Raw genomic sequence first — 22875 nt, 5'->3', positions numbered from 1 at the left:
TGGACGTAGGAAAATAAAGACCTGTTTTAAATGATCTAAGACCTAAAACACAATACTTCAGCGAATTTAAGACTTTTTAAGGCCTAAAAGTTTGAAATTGTAGACTTTTAAAGACCCCGCGGAAACTCTGGTCTGGCAATGCAAGACTAGGCATCCTTTAAACCCAAGTTTTGGGAAGTTATAGACCTTTTGTAGACCTCCATGTGTACTTGTCTTGATATTATGTCTGATTTGTATATTTGTATTTTTGTATATTATGTTGATATGTGCCTACATGTACTGTATATTGTTGTTTCTATTGTACAGTACGTGTCTATATTATATTCTATCTAGTCTACTGAATGTTTACTACCACATGTCTATTTGTTGAATGTATAGAGCGTTAACACCTACCTATGTCAAATTCCTTGTGTATTTAAGTATACTTGGCCAATAAAACTGATTCTGATTTTCAATGGAATTCCATTGCTAGGCAACAGCCTGGCCCCTTGTTAACTTCCTGTGAGGTTGATGCCATTCACATTCACATTTGCAAAATTCCTTGTATGTGTTCTCATACCTGGCAAACAAAGCTGATTCTGATGATACACTGCAAAAGGAAATCAACTTGGGTCCATTTAGAATGCTTATGTTTACAACTGTGAAAAGGTCTATATTTTGTTTGCTTTAAGGTGCTACAAACTGAAATGTACATTAAGACATGTAAGACTGAATCCATGTTTGACATGGACACTCTTGGGCCTAGCGATGTACCTGTTGTGTAAAATGAAATCAGCAACCCGTCCTTCAACATTCTCTCCATGCAGACTTACGTTGGCAGCCGAATCCTCTGCAGGTTTTGTCCCTCCCTCCTCCAGTAGGTCCGGCGCTGTAGGGACTGAGACGGGCAGCAGAGGGGAGCGAGCCTTACCGGCCTGACCCAGAGAGGCCGTCTTCACTTGGGGCTTTGGAAGGCTCGCACCTGGGCAAGAAAGAAAGAGTTCTGGTTTCTAACATTATATAGACAGTTTAGACCAGAAAATAATCTGGTGCTCACTGCTTTGTTTTTTACATTTGGTGTTCTCGTAAACCGTAGAACTTTAAACTTGGACTTGTAACTAAGCTGCAAATCGAGACTTAAAAGAAAGTTAGCTTAGAATAAATTCAATCAGCCAGTACATAACTGTGAGTGAAACTGTATTTCAAAGACATAGTGAGTGTACGAGCGTAATGGATGATTTTTCTTCTCAATTTCAAATCTGGTTGCCTGGTGCAACCGCCCTCCAGACACTGTCCGCTAACAATGGCAACGGAAAGACTTGTTTCCTGAAAGCTGCTATTTAATATTGACGTCCATGTGAACACTGACAGGATCAGTTTGATCTGATAACACATACTGACTGACAAGTTCACATGCAACTAAGTGAACCATTGAACAGGAAACAAATCTGGGGCCTGAGCCTGAGCCAGCCAGCAATCATTTTCCAATTCACATTGTTAATTTAGCATCCATTCAACTATTCTATCATCTAGTAATTTTGCCACCCATTTGTCTCTCCATCATTTTCTTCATCATTTCACTAAATTACTAGTATCAAAATGCAAACAAAGGAGAAAATGGCCAGACCAACAAGGAAACAAATTGACCAGACACAGAGAACACACATCCATGCAACAAAACACACAAATGAATGAAACAGAAAATAAATCAATAAAGACATTCAATTGCGTTGTCTCCACGATACAAATACATTCAGGGAGTCAAATTTAAGGATGCATCTTTACAAAGCGAGAAAGAAAGTGAAAGAGAAACAACTTGGAAGAGGAAAAATTGGAGACAAAAGAGCGATGTATTCTTTTTTCCCCTCCTCCCTAATTCCCTGAACAGCCTTGTGTTGTCTGAACACATCCTCAGGCTTCTGCTACCCACAATCCCCGCCCTCTTTTTTTGCACTTCACTCCTTCACTTCATGATCAATAAACATCCAATCTCCTCCCCACGAAACAAAACACCTGGAACAGCCTTGATAGCAGTGGATTACACCAGAGAACAAAACAGTTGGATTTGAACTGCCTTAAACATCGACAGTCTTCATGGCACGGAAAAATTACTTCCAAACTGTCAAAGAAAAGACAACTTTGCCAGCAGTTTAAAGTCCATTGTCTGCAGACACTACACAAAAGGAAACATTGCTCACAAAAAGATCTCTTAACCTAATGACAAATGTTGAATATTTTTTTGAATTCCAAGGCTAGAGCATGGATTGGTGCATGAAGCCAAAAAAGTTCAACTACCGCGTCTAGAATTACCGGGATGTTCCGAGCTGCTTCCGCACTGTGTGACCCATTGAGCGGGCGCAATAATAGTGTAACATTGCTAGACCTTCCTCCACAGTACTGCGTGGGAGGGTCTGGCTAGTCCACACAGCATTCCAGGATAGGAGAAAAATGTGCTCCGGTTTATTGGCTGCTTCTGCAAAAAAGCCTCGGGAAGGAACTTGTTTTGGTGGAACATGTGTACGTTCATAAGTTGTTTTAGTTGTGCAACAGAAAACTCAGATTGGACAGATAGTCTAGCTAGCTGTCTGGATTTACCCTGCAGAGATCTGAGGAGCAGTTAGCCATAGTCTTCGTAAATCCACCGGAGTTTAGAATGCCAACACAAAGAAAGAGGAAGGGGACGGACATCTGGCAGCGGAACAATCCTGGAAAGGACACGTCGTCGATATTGACTACCGCAGTAGAGACTTCCGCTGGCCGAGCCGGCTACTTCTGTTTTTGCGCTCCGGCTAACATGAATGGGAATAAAACTATTTAATCGTGCAACTATTCTAGACTTTCCAAATGTTATCGTACCTAATGGATCAAATTCTGATGTGATGATTGTGACGCTCAAATAAAACTATCCACTGGTGTACAGATGTCTCTTTTGCTATATAAATGTATGGGAAAAGTGTTTTTTTGCAGGAAGTTGGAAGTTGCAATTCCACTGTTTGGCCATTACATTTGACTTCAAAGCTTGGGGCACTTCCTGGGAGCCGAGGCTAGATTTGAATTAGATTTCTCTTTTTTACCAGTGAGCATCGAGCTTCGTGGTCATGCTGAGAATACAGATGTATTTCAAACTGTTTAATCATAGTTATGCTTTGCTAAACAGCATGAAAAGAAAAAATCCATTTTAGGATTCCAGCTGAGAACAAGGAAGACACACTACAAATACTTTCATTAGAGCAATGCTTCCCCTACAGAGATAAAGCCTTCCCTGTGGTTTATCTGTACACTGGCATAATTATATACTGTATACGCGCATGTAGTATGTAATATAGACTGATTACTGGTCTCTATGACAATGATATGATTTCATCTGCTGATACCTGAAATAATAAGAAATGTTTTAGTTTATGAACTACAAATCCTGTCTACTACTTCTCCCACCGTGTCCTTTCAGTGCATTTCTATGAAAATCCACTAGCAGTAACTTGAAAATAATGAACTGTGTTCAGTGAGTGGGCGAGTTGACCAATATTCAGACAGAAATGTAAATGGAAAGCGAATGTGGAGACCTAAAAAAAACAATAATTGTTTGTCTGTGGAACTCCTGTTTTTATTCTAAATTTAAGTTGACTACATTTTGGTCCTTCCTAAAATACACACTTTATGAAAGTGAGTTTGTGTCTGATCCTCTCTATTCATAACATTTCAGTTCCACATTCTGTACAGCCTACACTAAATGTTTTAGAAAGAAGATTTAGACATAGGCTATATTAATGAGATAATAGAACTAGCTGGAGTCAATTAAGTTTATCTTGACATTTTTGTCATATGTTGCCAATTAGCATGTGATGTAATCTAGCGACATCTAGCAACTTTTTGAGCAGGCCTGGCTACTTTTCATTGACAATCGATGGCAACACTGCTTCCCAGCTAGCTAGCATGCTACTGGTTAGCTTGCAGGCTACGTCTCACAAACTAGCAGAGAGAGCTGAGGGCATCCGCAAGCTACTTTTCGGTAGCCTTGCTAACTATAACTATAATAAAATAAAACGGTAGCGACACTGTAACGTGCTGCAGATCCGGTGTTTTTAGCTGAGCTGGACCAGAGAGTATTCGGTTAAAACAGACCGGTTAACTAGAAGTGAATGTAGCCACGGCGTGTTTTTATGTGGACTGACTGCATCAGACAAGTTGGTAACTTAGGAGGCAATTTGGCCTTCTGTGCTCTGATTATTTTGGCACCCAATCCTAATTTGGTTTTAATAAAAACTCTTTGCAGAGAGTGAGCAGACCATGAGGCAGCGGGAAGATTTTGAAGATTTATTAAAGGAAAACCGCTGAACACGAAAAGTGTCCAGAGGTAGGCGGGTAATCTTAAAAACAGGAACACCAGGAACACTAGAAAAGCAAAACCAAGGGACAAAGGGAGCACACAGGCTTAATACCCAAGGTAACGAGGGTAGTAACGAGTGACATGAGAGCTGACGAACAGGTGAGACACATCACACACAATCACAGAGGCGGGAAAACACACAAGGCAGGAAGTAAAACAAAACATGACACAGGAGAAATGATACTACAAAATAAAACAGGAAACTAAACAAAACCCAGGATCATGACACTTAACTCCTGACTGTTTTGGAAGAAGGAAATAATTAGTGAGAAAGTGAGTTTTTGCTGTATAGTGTAGAGCACATAACTTCAACAGGGGGTCCGGGACCCCTAGGGGGTCCTCAGAGTTACTGCAGGTTAAAGTTAAAATTCAAAAGTTTTTTTGAAAATTAAAATGTCTTAACATGAATCCAACACATTATTAGCAAATATAAATTAGTTTATTCGTGAAAAAAGTAAAACATTGACACTGGCCTATACGTAAAGGTAGCCATCCACAGATACAGTTGATCAGGATTCACTGTGCCTCATATACTGTATGTTTAACATTAAAACATGATATAATTTATATGTAATTTATATTTATATGTAATATGATACAATAATAATTATTTTAATAGCTTATGCACTAAAAAGGTATGTAAAAAGTAGGGCTGTCAGCATTAACGCGTTAATCGCGATGCGATTAAGGGCCGAGCATAACGCGTTAATTTTTTATTTTTTTTAAATCGTATTAATTGCATGCCACCATTTAGTAATTTATTTTCACTTCACTCGGCTTTGCGTCGTGCCTAACAGGATACTATTTTGCCGTACTTCCTCGTAACATCCTGCTGCTGCAGGAATAGCAACGCAGATTTCGGTGCCTCATTCTGGTGCCACTGATATGTCTGCTCTTCTCTCTGATGCTCTGAAACAGACGTTACAGGAAACAGAAACATCGCTGTACGTGACGCTAGTTAACACTATACTCAACAGCAGCTAACGTTAGCCTACCGCTAGCTAGTTAACACTATACTCGACAGCAGCTAACGTTAGCCTACCGCTAGCTAGTAGCTGGATTAAACACGTTTACAATGCTGACAGCTAACGCTAAACGGTGTAAAGTGTGACTGTATTTCACTGTAGAGAATTCCGACACCGGGATGTAACAATCTGCAGCTGCTGTTGTCGGAAAAACACAGACGGTGCGTTCAATGAAACTGGTAATTTACAGCCTCGTGGTGCATTCAAAGTTGTTGTTAAATTCAAATGTGTGACTAGATTAAATATATAATAAACAAATACAAATCTTAAAATCAAGTTCATAAAGTCATTTTCTTTGCATTCATTTGATTCCCAGTCAAGATCCACTGGTAATAATGGCTTTCCATTGTTAATATGGACTTAAAAACTGTTCTGAAATGCAAAATAATAGAATTTTAATCATGTGATAAAACATGCGATTAATCGCGATTAACTATAGAAATTTAACAATTAATCGCGATTAAGACAATGTAATCGTTTGACAGCCCTAGTAAAAAGGCTTTAGGCCGCCCTACGCAACTTCATTTTATACAATATATGTAGTAGGAGGTCCCTGATCCGTCTCGGATTCAGTTAAGGGGTCCTTGGCTTAAACAACGTTGAAGACCCCTGGTGTATAGACTTTATTAAAGTAGCGTAGCCTAGTCTAGTGTTAAATTCAAATTTGACATTGGAATTTTGGTGTGATGTTAACACCCCTCTTCCCCCTAGATTGTGGTGTTCCCCCACCTGCCATATCCCACTTTAAAGCTATAGTGCGTAGTTTATGTCACCCCATGAGGAATTCTAAGTAATGACAACACAGCCTTCTGTGATTGTGCACCACCCCCACCCCTCCTCCATGCAGTGGCTTGTAGCCAAGGAGGACATGTAGGATTAAAAAAACATGATGGACTCTTTAGAAGAGGTCATTATCTTCACTCGACGACACAATCTTCTGAACATAGTCATGCTGAGAAATCCAGAGAGAGCTGTGTGGAGCTGATAGTCTTAATTAGCTTTGTAGAAACTCATTTGGCAATGGCTTGAATGTAAGGACGTTCATTAATATCAAAAAGTTATGCACTAAAGCTTTAAATTAAATTTGAATTTCCGTGTAGTCTTAACACCCCCCCTTCTCCCTGGATTGTGTCCCCACCTGCCAGATACCACTTTAACCCCTGCTAACAAGGGGGCACTAGAGTGGTTCAAGACTTTGAGTCTGAATCTTTAAGTCCCAGTACTTCACTCTGACAGTTATACTGACCTTGTGTGACTTTGAATTGAAGAAAGTCTGTAAATGCGGTGTAGAAATCGCTGCCAGCTTCATTTCAAATTGAAGCCGAACCAAATGTGTTTGTATGACTTCCCAGCATGCTGCTGTCAGACTGAATCCAAAGCGAGCCGAGCTCCAGGAGAAAAAAAAAAACATTTGGTGGAAAAAAACACAATGAGCTGCAGCAGTACAGCGCCGAAGCAAAGGTTACACATCCACAGTGGAGAAAGCCATAAAAGAGAGTTTCACGGTGCCTGGATCACCCTCGGGGGAGGGGGGTGGGGGGTGGGGAGCAGCTCGTCTGCTCAGAAAGGTGGATATATTTACCAGACAAGCAGGAGTGGAGGTGTGAAACGCCCGCCAGGGGGTCACATCAGCGTTGTCTGTCTCCGTTTCTGGGGTTCGAAGGCAAAGATGGAGAGATTTACACCGATAGGAGGTGAGGGTGGAGGGGGCGGGGTTATTGATCCTGAGGATGGTTTGAAGTAAATACAATTTAAGATGAAAAGTGTCACGGAGGAGACATCGTGTCTCTGGAGGGAGAGAGCCAACATCTCCTCCACTTCACACGGATGTTTGGGGTTTCTTTGTCTGCCGGTTTTAGCTTCTCTTTATTTTCTGTCTGTCTGTCTGTGTGTGTGTTTGTTGTCTACCTGTCTGTGCACCTGGCTCCCCCATTGGTCAGGAAGACAGGTGCACACACAGGCTAGAGTGGTTAGGGTTTAAGAACTTTAGGGAAAGTATCTCTAGGTTATTTCCAAAAAATTATGTCTTTATCTTATTTGTGCAAAAGCTGTGAGAAATACAGTACCAGTCAAACCCATCAAATTCCATTCAAACTTTCGACTGGTACTGCTATCTTCTAGTGTCTAGTAGGCATAACATGTTTTTAAATATCTTTGACTAAAACTATAAAATGACTAAAATATAACAAACTAATAAGCATTTTCATCTAAAGACCAAGACACTGCTCCCTACCTCATAATTTTCTCTGTCTCATAATTTTTATTAGTTAGTTTTTTCCCTTTCTGGTAGAAATGGGCCTCCGCGAGGATCCAGGTGAATCATAAAGTGTCTATATTTCTTAAATTAAACTACCGATATACAGGGAGGACTTGATGAGTGTGAATGAACGTACTGGCTTGGTACTGGTTTGGTTTTGAGAGTTTAATGTTTTTATTTCTTGTTTTCCTCCCCTGCGTCCTCTGATAACAGCTGACAGTAGATTGAGGTTTTCACAGCTCTGTGCCGGCTCCAAAAAACTGACTGACTCACACAATCCTACGCCGTGTGTGCGCTGAAGGTGTAGCCGGTTAAAAGATGCATTCGGTCCGCATACGTTACGTGTTCAATGTAGCCAAAGTCGCGCAACCTTGCCCCTATTTTCAACTGTTACTAACTGTTGCTAAATAGTTATGTGATGTGTAAATCAATGTTGTTTTTATTTATTTTCAAAAACTATGTGCACTAAACCCCCCCGAGAGTCACAACCTTATAAAAATGACTATAAAAAACCTCTGCCTCTCTCCTATGTGGTTGTCCAATTGTTTGAACCAAAACTATATATTAAAACTATCTTAAAGCTTTTCATTGGTAATAACGTGAGCCCTCCGAGGCGAGATGAAGGCATGCACTTCAAAACATCCATCACAGCTGGCCATGCGTCTACCTCCAGCTGTGGCTGAAATGTCCTTTCTCAGTATCAGACATTGAGTCAGACAATCCCATTACAGCTTCCAGCATTAGGCCACACATTCAGGCCAATTTGGGTGAGTAACTGCCCACCATGATACTTAACTCTGCAGATGGGCTTTGCAGGCTCAATTTAAAAAGAGAAGAAGGTCTTAGCTTTCAAATTTAGATTAAATGAGGGAGCACAGGGTGGATGTTTCTGCAGTTGGGTAAGAAGAAAAACTTAGATTGTTTTGCTCAAGCTCAAAACAAGTTGTTGATAGTATTTATGTCTATTTTCAACTGTTTTCATAGAAGGTTTCTGGCACATGTTTGGATTACAATGGGATGTCAGCTGGCATCTACAAAATAGGTTTACATTCTACTAATACGTTTTGGAATAAACTTAGTAGCGTAGATTACGTTCATTGGCAACGCTTTTTTTTCAATCTAGGAATTGTGATATCCATACCCTAATATCAAATGGTTGGATATACACAGCTTGACACTTTGACACCGGGTACAGGGACTTAGGTCCCACTGTTAAGGTTTAGGCTAGGGATGTGCCTGTATCACTATTTCATAGCGTGACAATTGTGGCCAAAAAATTAAAGCGTAACTACCGTTTTTTTCAACCCTATTTTCCTATGTTTTTGTGTCTAAGTGACTGATGGGAACAACAATCTTTGAAACTGGTCCAGTTTTAAGCGAGATCGCTGCAGTTGGCAGTCAGCGAAACAAACTACAATGTAAGTTAATAGGGCAATTGTGCAGCTTGTATTTAAGTTCACAAAAGTGCTTGTTTTGCCACTGACAGGCTCAGATTAATATTTTAAGTGTCTGACAACATTATGGAAAGGATCCCTACAGAGATAGACCTTTAAAACCTCTTTGAGACCTTTCTGTTTAATCAGAAACAGCTCTGAAGTCGCTAGCGCTAAATCCACCAGACTCCATTTACAAAAGCAATACTTTTAGTGTGTATAGAGCCAACATATTTTCACATGTAAATCGGTAAACGAGAGTTGTGATGGTTGGAAAAGTGGAAAGACGACCCAAAACATCTTTTCATAGTTTTATTTTGTTTCTGTTGACATTGAATGAAGTGTATTTTACGATGCTAAAATAACTATTTACATGGAGTCTGGTATCGATACCGATACCAGTATCGGTATCGGCTACCGATACTGCCTAAAACGCTGGTATCAGTATTGGGAAGTACTGGAGTTTATGCACTGATCCGATACCACGTAATAAAGCCCTAAAGAAAATCTACATTAAAGTAGTTTATTTATGTTCTTTTTCCGTTATAACTGACTGTCAAACTGCATAATAAAAAGAAAGTTCTGTGGCATTCATGTTTCACAAAGAGTGTAACTTGAGCCAGATCGACAACAAAGATAGAAATCATGTCACATCCATACAGGGATATTAGTATACAGTTGTTAAAACATAATAAAATATATGACACACTGGTATCGGATCGGTACTCGGTATCGGGCGATACGCAAGTTCAGGTATCGGAATCGGTAAGCAAAAAATGGTATCGGGCCATCTCTACTTAATACTGGACCAATGTCAAAGACTGTTGTTCCCATCAGTCACTTAGACACAAAATAGGAAAATAGGGTCCAGGTTGAAAAAAAATACTGGGCATGTGCGTACCGGTGTAAACAGGAAGCAGATTGTTGGACATTACTCTGCGGTTGAAAATCATGTATCGGTATCGATCAGTTGATTTATTCGTAATGTGTAAAACTGAGTTTCTCTACAAAGAAATATGCAAAAACACCACTTTGAAGCTTGTTCACTGCAGATGGGCTCATACGGTTTTTTTTTGGGGGGGGGGATTTGTCATACACCTGAAAAACCATAGAAATATGACTAATTGACTAAAGAAATCTTAGTGGACTAAGACCAAAACCACAGATTAGTCGACTAAAAGGGGGCAGCCCGACTAAAACACTTAGTCAAGGTTGAAAAACAATTGTGGCCTTCGTAATAAACGAAAAATTAAATCCAGAAACTTCGGTAACAGAAGTCAGATGTTCCGTTTTTATTTTAGCTGTCTTGATTGGACTCCTTTAAACCTGCTCATCACATCAGGTATATTTAGGGTTGGGTACCAAAATCCGGTGCTAATACGTTACCCGTCCCTAAACAACCGGTATCTACTGGACCGAATAGCAACACGGATTTCGGTTCCTCATTTCGGTGCCACTTGAATGCCTGCGCTGCTCTCCGATGCTCTGAAACGGACACAACAGGCAATAGAAGCGTTGCTGCATGGGACGCTAGTTAACACTACATTTGCCAGCAGGTAACGTTAGCCTACCGTTAGCTAGTACCTGGCTTAAACACGGTTAAAGTGCTGTAAGCTAAACGGTCTAACGTGTGGCTGTATTTCCCTGTAGAAGATTCCAACACCGGGACGTCCAACAGTCTGCAGCTGCCATTGTCGGAAAAACAACACAGACGGTGCGTTCACTTGAAACTAGTAAGCCTCGTGGTGCATTCAAAGTTATTGGAAAATACCCTTTTCCCATCCGTTGATTGTTTTTGTCGTTTTAACAGCAATTTACTGGTGGGGTAAGCTATTGTTATTACATTTTTTTATAAATCATTTAATTTTGACCATATGGCCTTGAAATAAACAAGCCGTTCTTTAATGTCGCCGACTGTTGTTTTATGCTCTTCTTTTTTTTTATTATCAGTTTAAAAGTATCATTTTAAAGTATCGGAAAAAAACCAAATGATACCCAACCCTAGGTATATTAGTAAACCTCTTTCCTCTGCAGCTTTCTATTCATCTTACAAACTGGAGTATCAATCTCCAGGTCTGTTCAGGTCTCTCTCTCTCTCTCTACCGCTCTCGCTCTCTAACGCTCCTGCCTCTCTCCCTCTCACCACAACAATCCAATTAAACCATGAAAACATCTGATTCCATTCACCGAGGGAGTCATTCAGGCTCAGATAAACACACAAACAAGGCCAACAATGAACATCAAACGCCATCGCTCACAAGTCTGTTTTTTTCCCCCTCCACAAAAGAGAAACGGATGGGAGGGGGGAGGTACAGTAGCAATGCCCGGCTCTGAGGCTCTGTGTTGGGGAAGGGGGGTGGGGGGTGGGGGTGAGAGGGTCACAGGTAGTCGAGCCGCGCGTCGCTGCAGGCTCGCTATTTCTGAGCAAAAGGTTTCCAGGAGCTGAAAATCAATGTTAATCTGAGGCCACCTGGGCGTGTAAACAGAACCATAATGGAAGTATATATACACCCACACAAACACCCACACCCACACACACCTCCACCTCACCATACTATCCAGGCATCATATGTACTGTTCACATGGCTGCAGGCCATCGGAGAGAGAATGACAGGATGAGCCACGGACAGAGAGGAAAGAGAGATAAAATTATCTAAAAAAACAGAGGAATATAAAGGAAAAGAAAGACTACAGTACAGTAAACAAGACAGAGGGAATAAGGGAATATCTTTTGAAATAATTGTGTTCATCCCTCAAGTAGAGTTCCTCTTCTAGAGCCTCATGGTGGAACAAAACCTTACTAACGCACACACTTTAAAGGTCCCATGGCATGAAAATGTCACTTTGAGGTTTTTTAACATGAGTTCCCCCAGCCTGCCTATGGTCCCCCCGTGGCTAGAAATGGTGATAGGTGTAAACCGAGCCCTGGGTATCCCGCTCTGCCTTTGAGAAAATGAAAACTCAGATGGGCCGATCTGGAATCTTCCCTTTATGGCGTCATAAGGGGAAAGGTTACCTCCCCTTTCTCTGCTTTGCCCGCCCAGAGAATTTGGCCCACCCATGAGAAAGAGAGAGACATCATGGCTTGAAAACAAAAGAAGCATGGCAGTTGGTCAAGGCCACACCCCCACCCTCCACCTTGCCCCCTACTTTAAGAATTTTTTTTGACAGCCAGCTAATGACAAGCGCAGTAGCCAGACCTGTCGTTTTACATAACGACAAGAAAAAATGGAGTCGGAGCACAGCGAGTTCTCTCTCTCTCTCTCTCTCTCTCTCTCTCTCTCTCTCTCTCTCTCTCTTTTACGCTACAAACTTTCTCCTGTCAAAAAAGATGTGAACATAGCCTCACTGTATGCTGTGTGCAATCAGTGAGTAATATTAAACAAATCACCATGCTTTGAAAACCAGGATTGGCCTGAGTATTGAAAACAAAATCAATCTACCTTCCTATGATTTGACTGTGACTGTGCAGTACTGATATTTGGGGTCTTAGCTCTGACCGCGTCACTCCCCATATGGGAACGCCGAACTTCTCTTTTGGTCGCCATTTTAGCAGCAATATTTCTGTTGCTATTTAGGTTGGAATGTAGCTACAATGTGAAGGAAGACGGCGTCCTCATTCTGAATTCCACTTGAAAAGCTCTGATTGGTCAACTGCTTCTCCAACCAGTTCAGAGGTCTGCATAGGAAAGGATGAATTGGATTCAGGATCTGCATAAGCTGGAAGAGTTCAAGGTTGAAGAACGGACTTTAGAACCCTGACATTTGCTAAACTAAATCAGTTTGCCGATGCATCTGAGGATGGCTATTGAAGGTTAAGCTCTGCTTATAAGTAAGTGAGCAAAGAAGGCTTACTTATTTCATCATTAACTAAGGTATTAAAAAGGTTGACATTTTTACATCATTTAATCCAAAGTGGTGGACCGACTGATACTGCCATCCCTAGAGCGATACCCTAGAGCAGAGATCTTCAACAAGGGGCCAACATATTATTAGCAAATATAAATCAGCCTATTTGTGAGGAAAAAAAACATTGATGATAGGCTTACTGGCCTATAGGTAAGGTAGTCACTAAGGTAACCATCCACTGATACAGTTCATCCCGAGGATTCACATGTGCCACATGTATGTTTATCATTAAAACATGATTCATAAAATCATGCCAACAAATATGTTATTAGCTTAGTATTCTATGCACTAAAATGGTATGTATAAAGGCTTTAGGCCGCCCACATGTTATTGTAGGCCGAGTTTACTTTTGCAGAGGCACAGTTAATGCGTCTGTTGCTTTCGCGCCGCCCAAGACGATTGTGATTGGTTTAAAGAAATGACCATTAACCAGAGCACCTTTTTCTCCCATCCCATAGCCAGACCCTCCCCCGCAGCGCTGTGGAGGAAGGTCTGGCAATGCGAGACTACAGTATAACATGCCCAAAAGACAACTGTGGAGAGTCGGATTTTCATGAGGTAGAGGGATGTTTTGTCAAATACAATGGCTCATTGTGAGAGAGAGAGAGAGAGAGAGAGAGAGAGAGAGAGAGAGAGACAGAGAGAGAGCCAGAGAGAGAGAGAGAGAGAGAGAGAGAGCCAGAGAGAGAGAGAGAGAGAGACACAGAGAGAGAGAGAGAGAGAGAGACAGAGAGAGAGAGAGAGACAGAGAGAGAGACAGAGAGAGACATTTTGTTCGTTTGCTTTTGTCTGTTTTCTTTCTTACATTTGACACTAGCGATTTTACTGTATATTGATATACTGTTATTGTTTTCATGTTTTTTTTTACTAATGAATTGTACATATGTATTTCTTCTCACATTATTATCCTTGATGCTTTGGCAATATTATCATTTCTGAAATTCATGCCAATAAAGCAATTTGAATTGAATTGAGAGAGAGAGAGAGAGGGGGGGAGAGATGTGAACATTATGTAGAGACAGACAGGTAACAAAGAGAAAACAGAGAGAGGTCAGTCCAGATCAGACCCAACCCTTGGGCTATGTCAAGGCCAGTGCATCTTTACACACACACACACACACACACACACACACACACACACACCATGTAACAGCCTTAGGCTAACACATTTAGCTTCCATGAATAAAGTATTAAGCAGAGAGAATACAGCTTCAACCAAGAGTCGCTGGAATCGGACAAAACACTGAACAAACTGGATCAGCATCAGGAGCAGCTGCCGAGTGGAGCCAGATTCTTTTTTAAATAAAGAAACAAAAATCTTTTTCATCATGTGTGATAAACCACACTTATTTTCTTGGTTTCCATTCAGCAGACCCACCCGTGAGTATTTCCATGGAATGAAAACACCAAATGAAACATTCTTTTTTGGAACAAAAAGCTCCAGACGGGGACATGCTCTCCACTGGGAGGGAGGTTTCACTGAGTGTTTGCTTAAAGATACACAACATTTGTAATTATTCTGCCTAATCGCGAGTTGACTATAAAGACGGAGCGCATTGCTTTATATTCTGAAAGCCACGCCGCCCGCTGCGCTCATTGACTTGTATTGCGTGAAGGTGCATCCTCATCTATTCCGTCTGCTAGCAAATAACAGAGAAATGTCTAAAAGCTGCAGTGTGGTAATATTCACTACCAGCAGGGTAAATAACCCATGCCTTAAGTTTTTTAGAAGCTGCCGATTAGAAAGAGCTCTCATGAAGACAAAAGTGGATACAGACGCGAGTCAGCAGAAAAAAATGGGAAGACTGTGGGATCCTGACACTAAAACTAACGTTACATCCGACGTTAAGTTCGCAGCAAGCATTTTGTTACCAAATCACATATGCAAACGTCAGTTTTAGGCTAACTATATATCTGTAAGTTAAGTTAACACACGTAACGTCGGACTAGCTTAGTGACAGGATCCCAGTCAGTTCTTCCTGCTGATTCCTCACGTATCCACGTTTGTCTTCGTAAAAGCTCTGTTTTTCGGTTCGGCATCTTATAAAAACTTGACTTATGGGTTCTTTACATTGTTGGTAGTTCATATCACCCATGGGCGTGACACACATTATAACCGAACCCCAGAATATTTGGAGCGTCCTTTCCTGCATTCTGGTGAATTCAATTGAATTAAAATTTATATTGATATAAAATCTAATTTCATTATTCTCCTGTATTATTCAAAACTTTCATTTACATCTTGTTAACCTTGCGACACTGCAACATGCATTGCAAGCAGGGTTTCTGCAAGTCAGATTTAAGACTTTTTAAGACCTTTTAAGACCGTTATGAATGAAATTTAAGACCTTTATCACAACATCAACTGAGCCCTAAATTCAGTTGTTTTTTTTAGTATCGCTAAACTTGCACTTCCCCATAGCTGAAGAATAATATCAGTTTTATGTCTGTGGTATAATCTGAAAGAGACTTTCGCCAATGACACGAAAGCTGATTGGCTGCAATACGAGTTGCATGTTGGTCTCATTTGTAGTCGTAATACAGTGAAATTATATTTGGACTAACGACAGAAAGAACTACACCACCACAGAATTAAAAAAAAGGTAGCGTTGCATGGTTGTAGGAAAATTAGGACCTGTTTAAAAGTTATTCAAGACCTAGAAAATAAGACTTTTTAAGGCCTATACATTTTGATTTTGATTTTGATTTAGACTTTTAAAGCAACACTAAAACAATCCCCTACAGGTTGGAAGCAGAATTGTCCATTACATTACATTATGCAAGTTTGCCAGATCGGGTAGTGGATCTGTAGTTCGAATGAACTGGACAATGTAATGGACAATTCCGCTTCCAACCTGTAGGGGGACCGAAGCGGGAAAAGTTACATAGTGTTGCTTTAAAGACCCCGTGGAAACCCCATGCACGGTTCACGGTTTAATCGTTGGGAAGGATAAGTTTTAAGCCACCTGAACGGTTATTTAGACCGTTTTTGGGGAGTAGTCAATGGGGAGCGGAAAGTTCTTTTCCCCTCCGGTGGGGGGCGCGACTTAAAGCGTAACTCTCGCCAAAATGCAACCTAGGGTCTTTTTGTGAATGTACCTAAGTCAAATTTTGTTTAAAAGCATATTTATGACGGAATCGCCACTTTTAAGATTTACCGTATTTTCCTTTTGAATGGGAGTGCTAGGGGCACTTTTATGCTAGCCTCAAAATAGCTATTTTTAAAACACTAAGAAGGCTCGACACAACATGAGACTTTGCTCCAAGTATCACCAGGTGCTCTACACCTTAACCAAAGCATTGAAAACATTGTTTGTGTACCCAGAGTTTACTAAAAAGAAATGTTTTGAGCAACTCACGTTAGCAGTTGTTGTTTACGCTATCCGCCATTTTCAAAAATAGGCGATCTCCGAATGCGAATGAACGGACTCCATAGGAGGAAATATCATTCTTATATGAGGCTCCTTATTCAACTACAAGGTCAATATTGTGTTTCACTAACGACAAAACAACGAATTATCCGTGCATTTATAAGGAACTAAGCTTTAGGAGCTTTCCATCTTTACTCTCCTCCCTCAACTATTTTTGACTGGCTCGATAGACGGCGACCGGAAGAACAACAGCTACAGTGAGTTGCTCAAAACCTGTCTTTTTAGTAAACTCTGGATACACAAACAATGTTGTCAATGCTTTGGTTAAGGTGTAGAGCCCCTGGTGATACTTGGAGCAAAGTCTCATGTTGTGACGAGCCTTCTTAGTGTTTTAAAAATAGCTATTTTGAGGCTAGTATAAACGTGCCCCTAGCACTCCCATTCAAAAGGCCGAAAAAAAAAACGAAAATACGGTAAATGTTAAAAGTGGCGATTCTGTCCTAAATATGTTTTTAAACAAAAGTTTGACTCAGGTACATTCACAAAAAGACCCTAGGTTGCATTTTGGCGAGAGTTACGCAATTAATTTGCGACGTAACATTTGAATCTATTGACAGCCCTGGTTTCTATTATTTGCAAAACAATCAGCTGTACTCACTGGTAGAGCTTAGATCGGGCCCAAAAAATCAAGCCCGACCCAACCTGAGCCCGTGCACATTGTGTCCGAGACCGGCCTGGCCCGACACATTAACTGGAATTATGAGCCCGAGCCTGATTTCAACCCGACACTTTTTTAATATGTGGACCGTTATAACTGACATTCTCAACTACAATTCAGAGTTGTTTGAACTCAACGTATTTCTCTGTGAGGGCTTGCTTCGCCCTCATGCTTGGAGAAGTAACAAAAGAGGACGTTAAAGCTGACTATCATCTTTTCTGTGAGCCTTTTTCGGCGAGCCTGCTTCATGTGTCTGTTCATCATCCAAGTCTCCGTTTTATTTGCTGTCATAGGCGAGCAGTGTGCCGCACTTGCCTAATGCACTCAAAGCCGACACGTATGTTGTCACTGCCCACGACTTGTTTAAAATGGTTCCATACCTCCGACTTTCCTCCAAACTTGCTCAAAGGTAAGGTTTTTCTTTTTTTCTTTACATCCTCAAGCTCCATGTTGCACTTAAGCTACACCATACAGCCCAGCAGGCCCGGTGTGATGCTCCACCATACAGCCCAGCAGGCCCGGTGTGATGCTACACCATACAGCCCAGCAGGCCCGGTGTGATGCTCCACCATACAGCCCAGCAGGCCCAGTGTGATGCTACACCATACAGCCCAGCAGCCCCGGGTGTGATGTGTGCGAGAGGAGGAGACTCCGCGCATGACACGTGTTGCATTTTGTAACTGTAGTCCAACTTGTGTAACTTTTTGGACACATTTGTTACTTTGGCCTAAATATAGCCTATATAGATACTATTTCTGATTATGGCATAGCTTTCTTCCCACCCAATTAGGCTAATAAAGTAATGATTAAAAAAAACACAAATGCTTGATTAAGGGCCCGGCCCGAGGATAGTGGCGGAAAATAATGGCCCGGGCCGGGCTCGGGCAGAGAATCTAAACTCTACTCACTGGACTGCGGCAGCATGGAGGTGTACACCTTGGGGTCGATGGTGCTCATGGGCGGAGGCAGCAGTGGGTTGGTGAAGCTCCGTAGCGGATGTGTGGGCCGCACGCAGGCCGTCGGGATGTTCCGAGTGCTCCCGGCCTGGGACTCCTCCACAGCGGCAGCAGTGGGGACTCCTGGGATTGGGCCGACACCCAGAACATGTTCCCCCGGCGGTGCGGAGGAGCCGGGGAGCAGCGGAGGAGCCGGCTGGGGCAGAGGCTGCTGCTGGAGGAGAGGATTGGTGGAGGTATCTGAAGGCATCACTGAGGGAGGAGGAGGAGATGAAGGGAGTAAGGGGGTGAAAAGAATTGTCGGGAGGATATAAAGACATGAGAGATGTTTGGGATGAATTTGGGTATGGGAGAAAGGAAAGAATGGGAATGGAGAGAGGGAAGGGCAAAACACAAAACATCCAGTTATTGTAAGGAGTAAAGACTCATTTGGAGAAAAGACAGAATACATCAAAAAACTAACTTTTAATGTGTGAATATTTTTGCCTCAACATCCCTAAAGCACTTCAGTGTTTTTCATAGACAGCTTCTGTGTAGATCTAGGCAGTAATATGCTGAGAAAATATGGCACTACTGTGTAAATTACTGTTGCTGCAGGACTGCCGTGGGACTGAGAGTGTTTCTGTCAGGAATGTAAATGCAAATCCAGTCTGCATGGACCTTCTACCGTATGCTTCATGGCCCTGTGGTCCTTCCACATGTTTATGTACAAATAGATAGAAGATACATATATAAATGGAACGGTTGTTGTTTGTCTACAGTCTATGTTTTTTGATCTGTTTTTCTTCCATGAAAGCAGAAACAATTTCATATTTTACATACCAAAAGGCTCACGTATTCTTAAAACAGTATAATTCGATAACTTGATTCTAAACATCGATCTTATCCTCACGCATGACGAAATCCGGAGTTCTGCCAGGTTTGCAGTTTTGTTTTTTTACTTTGTTGAGTGTAACTCGCTGGCGTTTCTTAGTTTCTATGTCGGCTTAGTGTCTTCACGCTGAGCGAAATCCCATTTTTATCTCATCAGAGACAGAGGAAGAGAGAAAGAGGAAGGAGAAGAAGAGCAGCTTCTTGCTGAAGAAAAATGAGATCTTGACTGTGGGCAAGCCTCAGATGTGACATGATAGATGAAACGCCTCATGTCCCTACATCCAAATCCGATCCCAGCGAACAAGGGAGAGAGAAGACAGCCAGTAATTACATGTAGAGCCGACGAGACAAAAGGAAGAAAAAAGAGATAAAAACTGAGAGAGGGCGTGAGAGCCTCTCCTTATGGGAGGGGAAGGAGACAACCCGTTCTCACTTCCAACTGATGCTTAGTCAGTGACTCTCAGCGATGGATACCAATGCAAAAATCACCCTTAAAGGCCTAGATATAGTAGCTTTTTAACAAGGCGTACGAGTAGACAAACGGCGGCGCAAACAGCATTGTTTACATACTTGCCTGCATACTTAATCGTTATGCAGGCAAAAAAAGCATTACTTACCGTAATCGGGCCTTAAAAGTTTGGCCTGACAAGGCCCGAGGCCGACAAGTACATTTTGATTGACAGCTTTTTAAAAGCCCGAACCCGTTTACAGCCTGACATTATTCAAATGTGTGCACACACGCAGCTCTTTTGCCTTTTGTCAAGAATGAGTCATTTATACATTTAACAGCATTTATTCATGACTAACCTCGCGCTAATCGAAACGCATCACCTGACCGCTCATTTACAGCGCAACCCGGAGCGCAAGCCCGAGCCCGTGTAAAATGATAGAAATTAAGACTGAACCCGACCGAACCCGACAGGTTCGGGCAAAGATCTTCAGCTCTACTTTGCGTGTACCTGGAGGATTAAAGTCTATCCACTAGGGGACAGATCAGGGCCATATCATCCATGGCCGACACCAGAACATATGCCTTGGCTGGCGTGTGGAACAGCTGCTGACCTGCCTGTCGGATGATACACTGCCCCCACGTTCATGTGCTGAATTGCATCTTGTGGACGCGTAGCGTTCATTTCTGAAGACGTGCAAAACCTACGCACCAAAGGAACGCAGGATATGCGTGGCAGCCATCTTACGTATTCAAACGCGTAGTTAAAAGCAAGTATATCTGGGCCTTTAGCGTCTGTACGGAATGCACCGTGCAGAGCAGCCGCTCGACTGCAGCGCTGTAAGATGACGTAGTATTAAGAGAGACAACGGTAGCGAGTAGTATGAAAGACCAAAAATCCGTGTAGGGAGGTTGGTTGGGGGGGTGGATGGGTCAAACAACACAGGACTTTCAGCCAGGAGACCGGGGTTCATGTCCCATTATTGTCCCGCGTGTCACTGAAACATACATTTTGTAACTCCACCCACCATCTTTTCCTAAACCTAACTATCCCGTTCTTCTGCCGAACGTCCCGACCCTAGACGCGAGTCCCGAGAGAGTCAAATAGTGACACCAAGAGTCCCAACCCAGAGTCCCTTATCCCACAAGTCCTGACCAAGCGTGTCTAAATATGACACTAAAGGAAACTTTTTGCGTCAGGAACAAACACCAAAGGCACCTTACCAAGCGTCGCTGGGAGTGAGAATGTGTTGCAGGAGAAAGGGAGAGAGACTAAAGAGGATAAAACCCTCAGAGAGCCCAAAGAAAGGAAAGTACAAAAACTCAAACCAAAATGCTTGGCCGCAAAATGATGTGCGCTCAAGGAATTCTAATTGGTTTGTGTTCTTTTTTCAAAGAACAATCTCAACTCATCAGGAAAGCGTGAACAAAATGTCATCAAGAGGCCGAGACGAGAAAGATGTTGCGTATGCCCTCCTAATTAAACCGCAGAATATGGTGCTTGTGTCTGATTTCCAGGAAGAAACATTTTAGTGTTAACACATCATTTCTTAGTGCCTTTTTTACAATAATAAAACAATTTTCTGATCATCAACAGCTACGTTTTTTTTCACGATGTTCTCCAAGTCAGGAAATAGAATATGCGGTAACACTTTACTTGAAGGTATCTACATAAGAGTGACATGACACTGTCATGAACACATGACACTGTCATGACACATAAACCCTGTTTTTTTATATATATATATTTTTTAATTTATTTACTTTAATTATTTCTTTTGTAATGTCTCCAGGAGAGAGGCCAGGGCAGGTTTTATTCTCCCACTGTCCATCCTGTGCGGTGGTTCTTTTAACCTGCCTTTAATATCTGACTTTCTTTTAAACAGCTTTTATATAACCAAACTTTTTTTTTTTAAAGGAGGTTTTTAAGTGTTTTAGTCACACCAGTGGTCCCCTTGTGCCCGTGCCCTAACCATAACTTGTCATGACAAAATCCGAATGAGACTAACTAAAAGAAGCGTTATGTCACGTTTATGACTTGTTTATAATGTTTATGACACGTTCATGACAGTGTCGTCACTCTTATGTAGATACTTTCAAGTAAAGTGTAACTGAATATTCTCACGATGCATAATCCCGTTGAAATATTATATATATTAGTGCTTGATAGTCCAATAATCACTAAAGCGTAGAGCTGTAACAAATCCAAATTAAATGTCTCAGAAATATTCGCGATTAACAATATAATTGTTTCAGTCAAACTGTAAAAGATTTATTAATGTTTTTACTTTTTTAAACCAATTAAAGTTTTGAACGAATCCCAGGATACATAATTTGTTATATATCACCGTTATGTGACACAGATAATGTTAAAACGAAAATACAGAGCCTATGAAGTAAACCGTGCCTATTTACTATCTATCTATACTATCTCAAAACATTTTTTCGAACTTGTCATTGTTATAGCTTGTTTCGGGTCAAGTGCCAACAACTAACAATTAAAATAATAATAAAAATATATAGTCCAACCAATAATCACTTATATAATTACAAACTGGCATATCTAAACAAAGTTCCCAATTACCAGTCATACTCCTTGAGACCTTAGCAAATGTTAACAAAGAAAACACGATTATTTAAAAAAAATGGATGATTAGACTATAATGAAATAATTGTTACAGGCCTTCTAAAGCGTATGTCAAGAGATACAATAAAACAAATGGAATGGTAAAAGGTTGTCATATTGACATTTAAAATGAGTTGATTTATTCATAGTCTACATCCTTGACGTTCCACTTCCGGGATTGCACCGGTGCCACAGGAAATTCCGCCGGATGCATGTATTTTTGACGATGTCCATTTGTGTTGGTGTTCTAACCTCCGGTGGATTCATGAGGACTATGGTTAACTGCTCCTCAGATCTCTGCAGGGTAAATCCAGACAGCTAGCTAGACTATCTGTCCAATCTGAGTTTTCTGTTGCACGACTATTTTACAGCGGCTCGGGGCGGAGTTTAGCACCGCCCCTGACGATTGGGATTGGTTTTAAAAAATGCCAATAAAGCAGAGCACGTTTTTCTCCCATCCAGGACAATCTTCTGAACATAGCCATACTGACAAATACAGAGAGAGTTGTGTGGAGCTGATAGTCTTAATTAGCTTTGGCAATGGCTTAAATGTAACAGGCGTTCATTAATTTACAACAGTTACGCACTAAAGCTTTTATATTCAATGTGTATGTTTGCATGTATGCACCAAAATAACAAGGGACATTCCAAGTGTAACTTAGCGTGGAATAACTGCTGTTTTGATTCTGACAGCATGTGGACACAATCCGGACGATTTATCAAACCATTTAAAGCCCGACGGGCCCACAGAGCTGCTAATAATTTTAGACTCTCTTTTAGTCAGAATTCTGACTTTTAAAAAAAAACAAAACATTTTTTTTTTTACTTTTGTGAGAAGAAAGTAATGTGGCCCTAATCCTCTTCCGTAGTGATGCATTCTAGCCAGATGTAAA

The 22875-nt window shown here is 41.3% G+C and overlaps 1 protein-coding gene across 1 annotated transcript in view; it reads right to left on the bottom strand.

Annotated features, from left to right (window-relative positions):
* Positions 1–22875, bottom strand: part of dcc (DCC netrin 1 receptor) — a 304524-nt gene that overhangs the window by 23433 nt on the left and 258216 nt on the right. Inside the window, exons 27-28 of the mRNA XM_078271664.1 lie at positions 17988–18287; positions 813–961 (exon numbers count right to left, since the gene is read on the bottom strand). Of these exons, the coding sequence (XP_078127790.1) occupies positions 813–961; positions 17988–18287 (449 nt within the window). The remainder of the gene's footprint in view (positions 1–812; positions 962–17987; positions 18288–22875) is intronic.

Source organism: Sander vitreus, chromosome 16, assembly GCF_031162955.1.
Source record: "Sander vitreus isolate 19-12246 chromosome 16, sanVit1, whole genome shotgun sequence".
Taxonomy (NCBI): Eukaryota; Metazoa; Chordata; class Actinopteri; order Perciformes; family Percidae; genus Sander; species Sander vitreus.
Note: the sequence above shows the minus strand (reverse complement) of the source record. Positions and strands in the feature narration are given on the sequence as shown.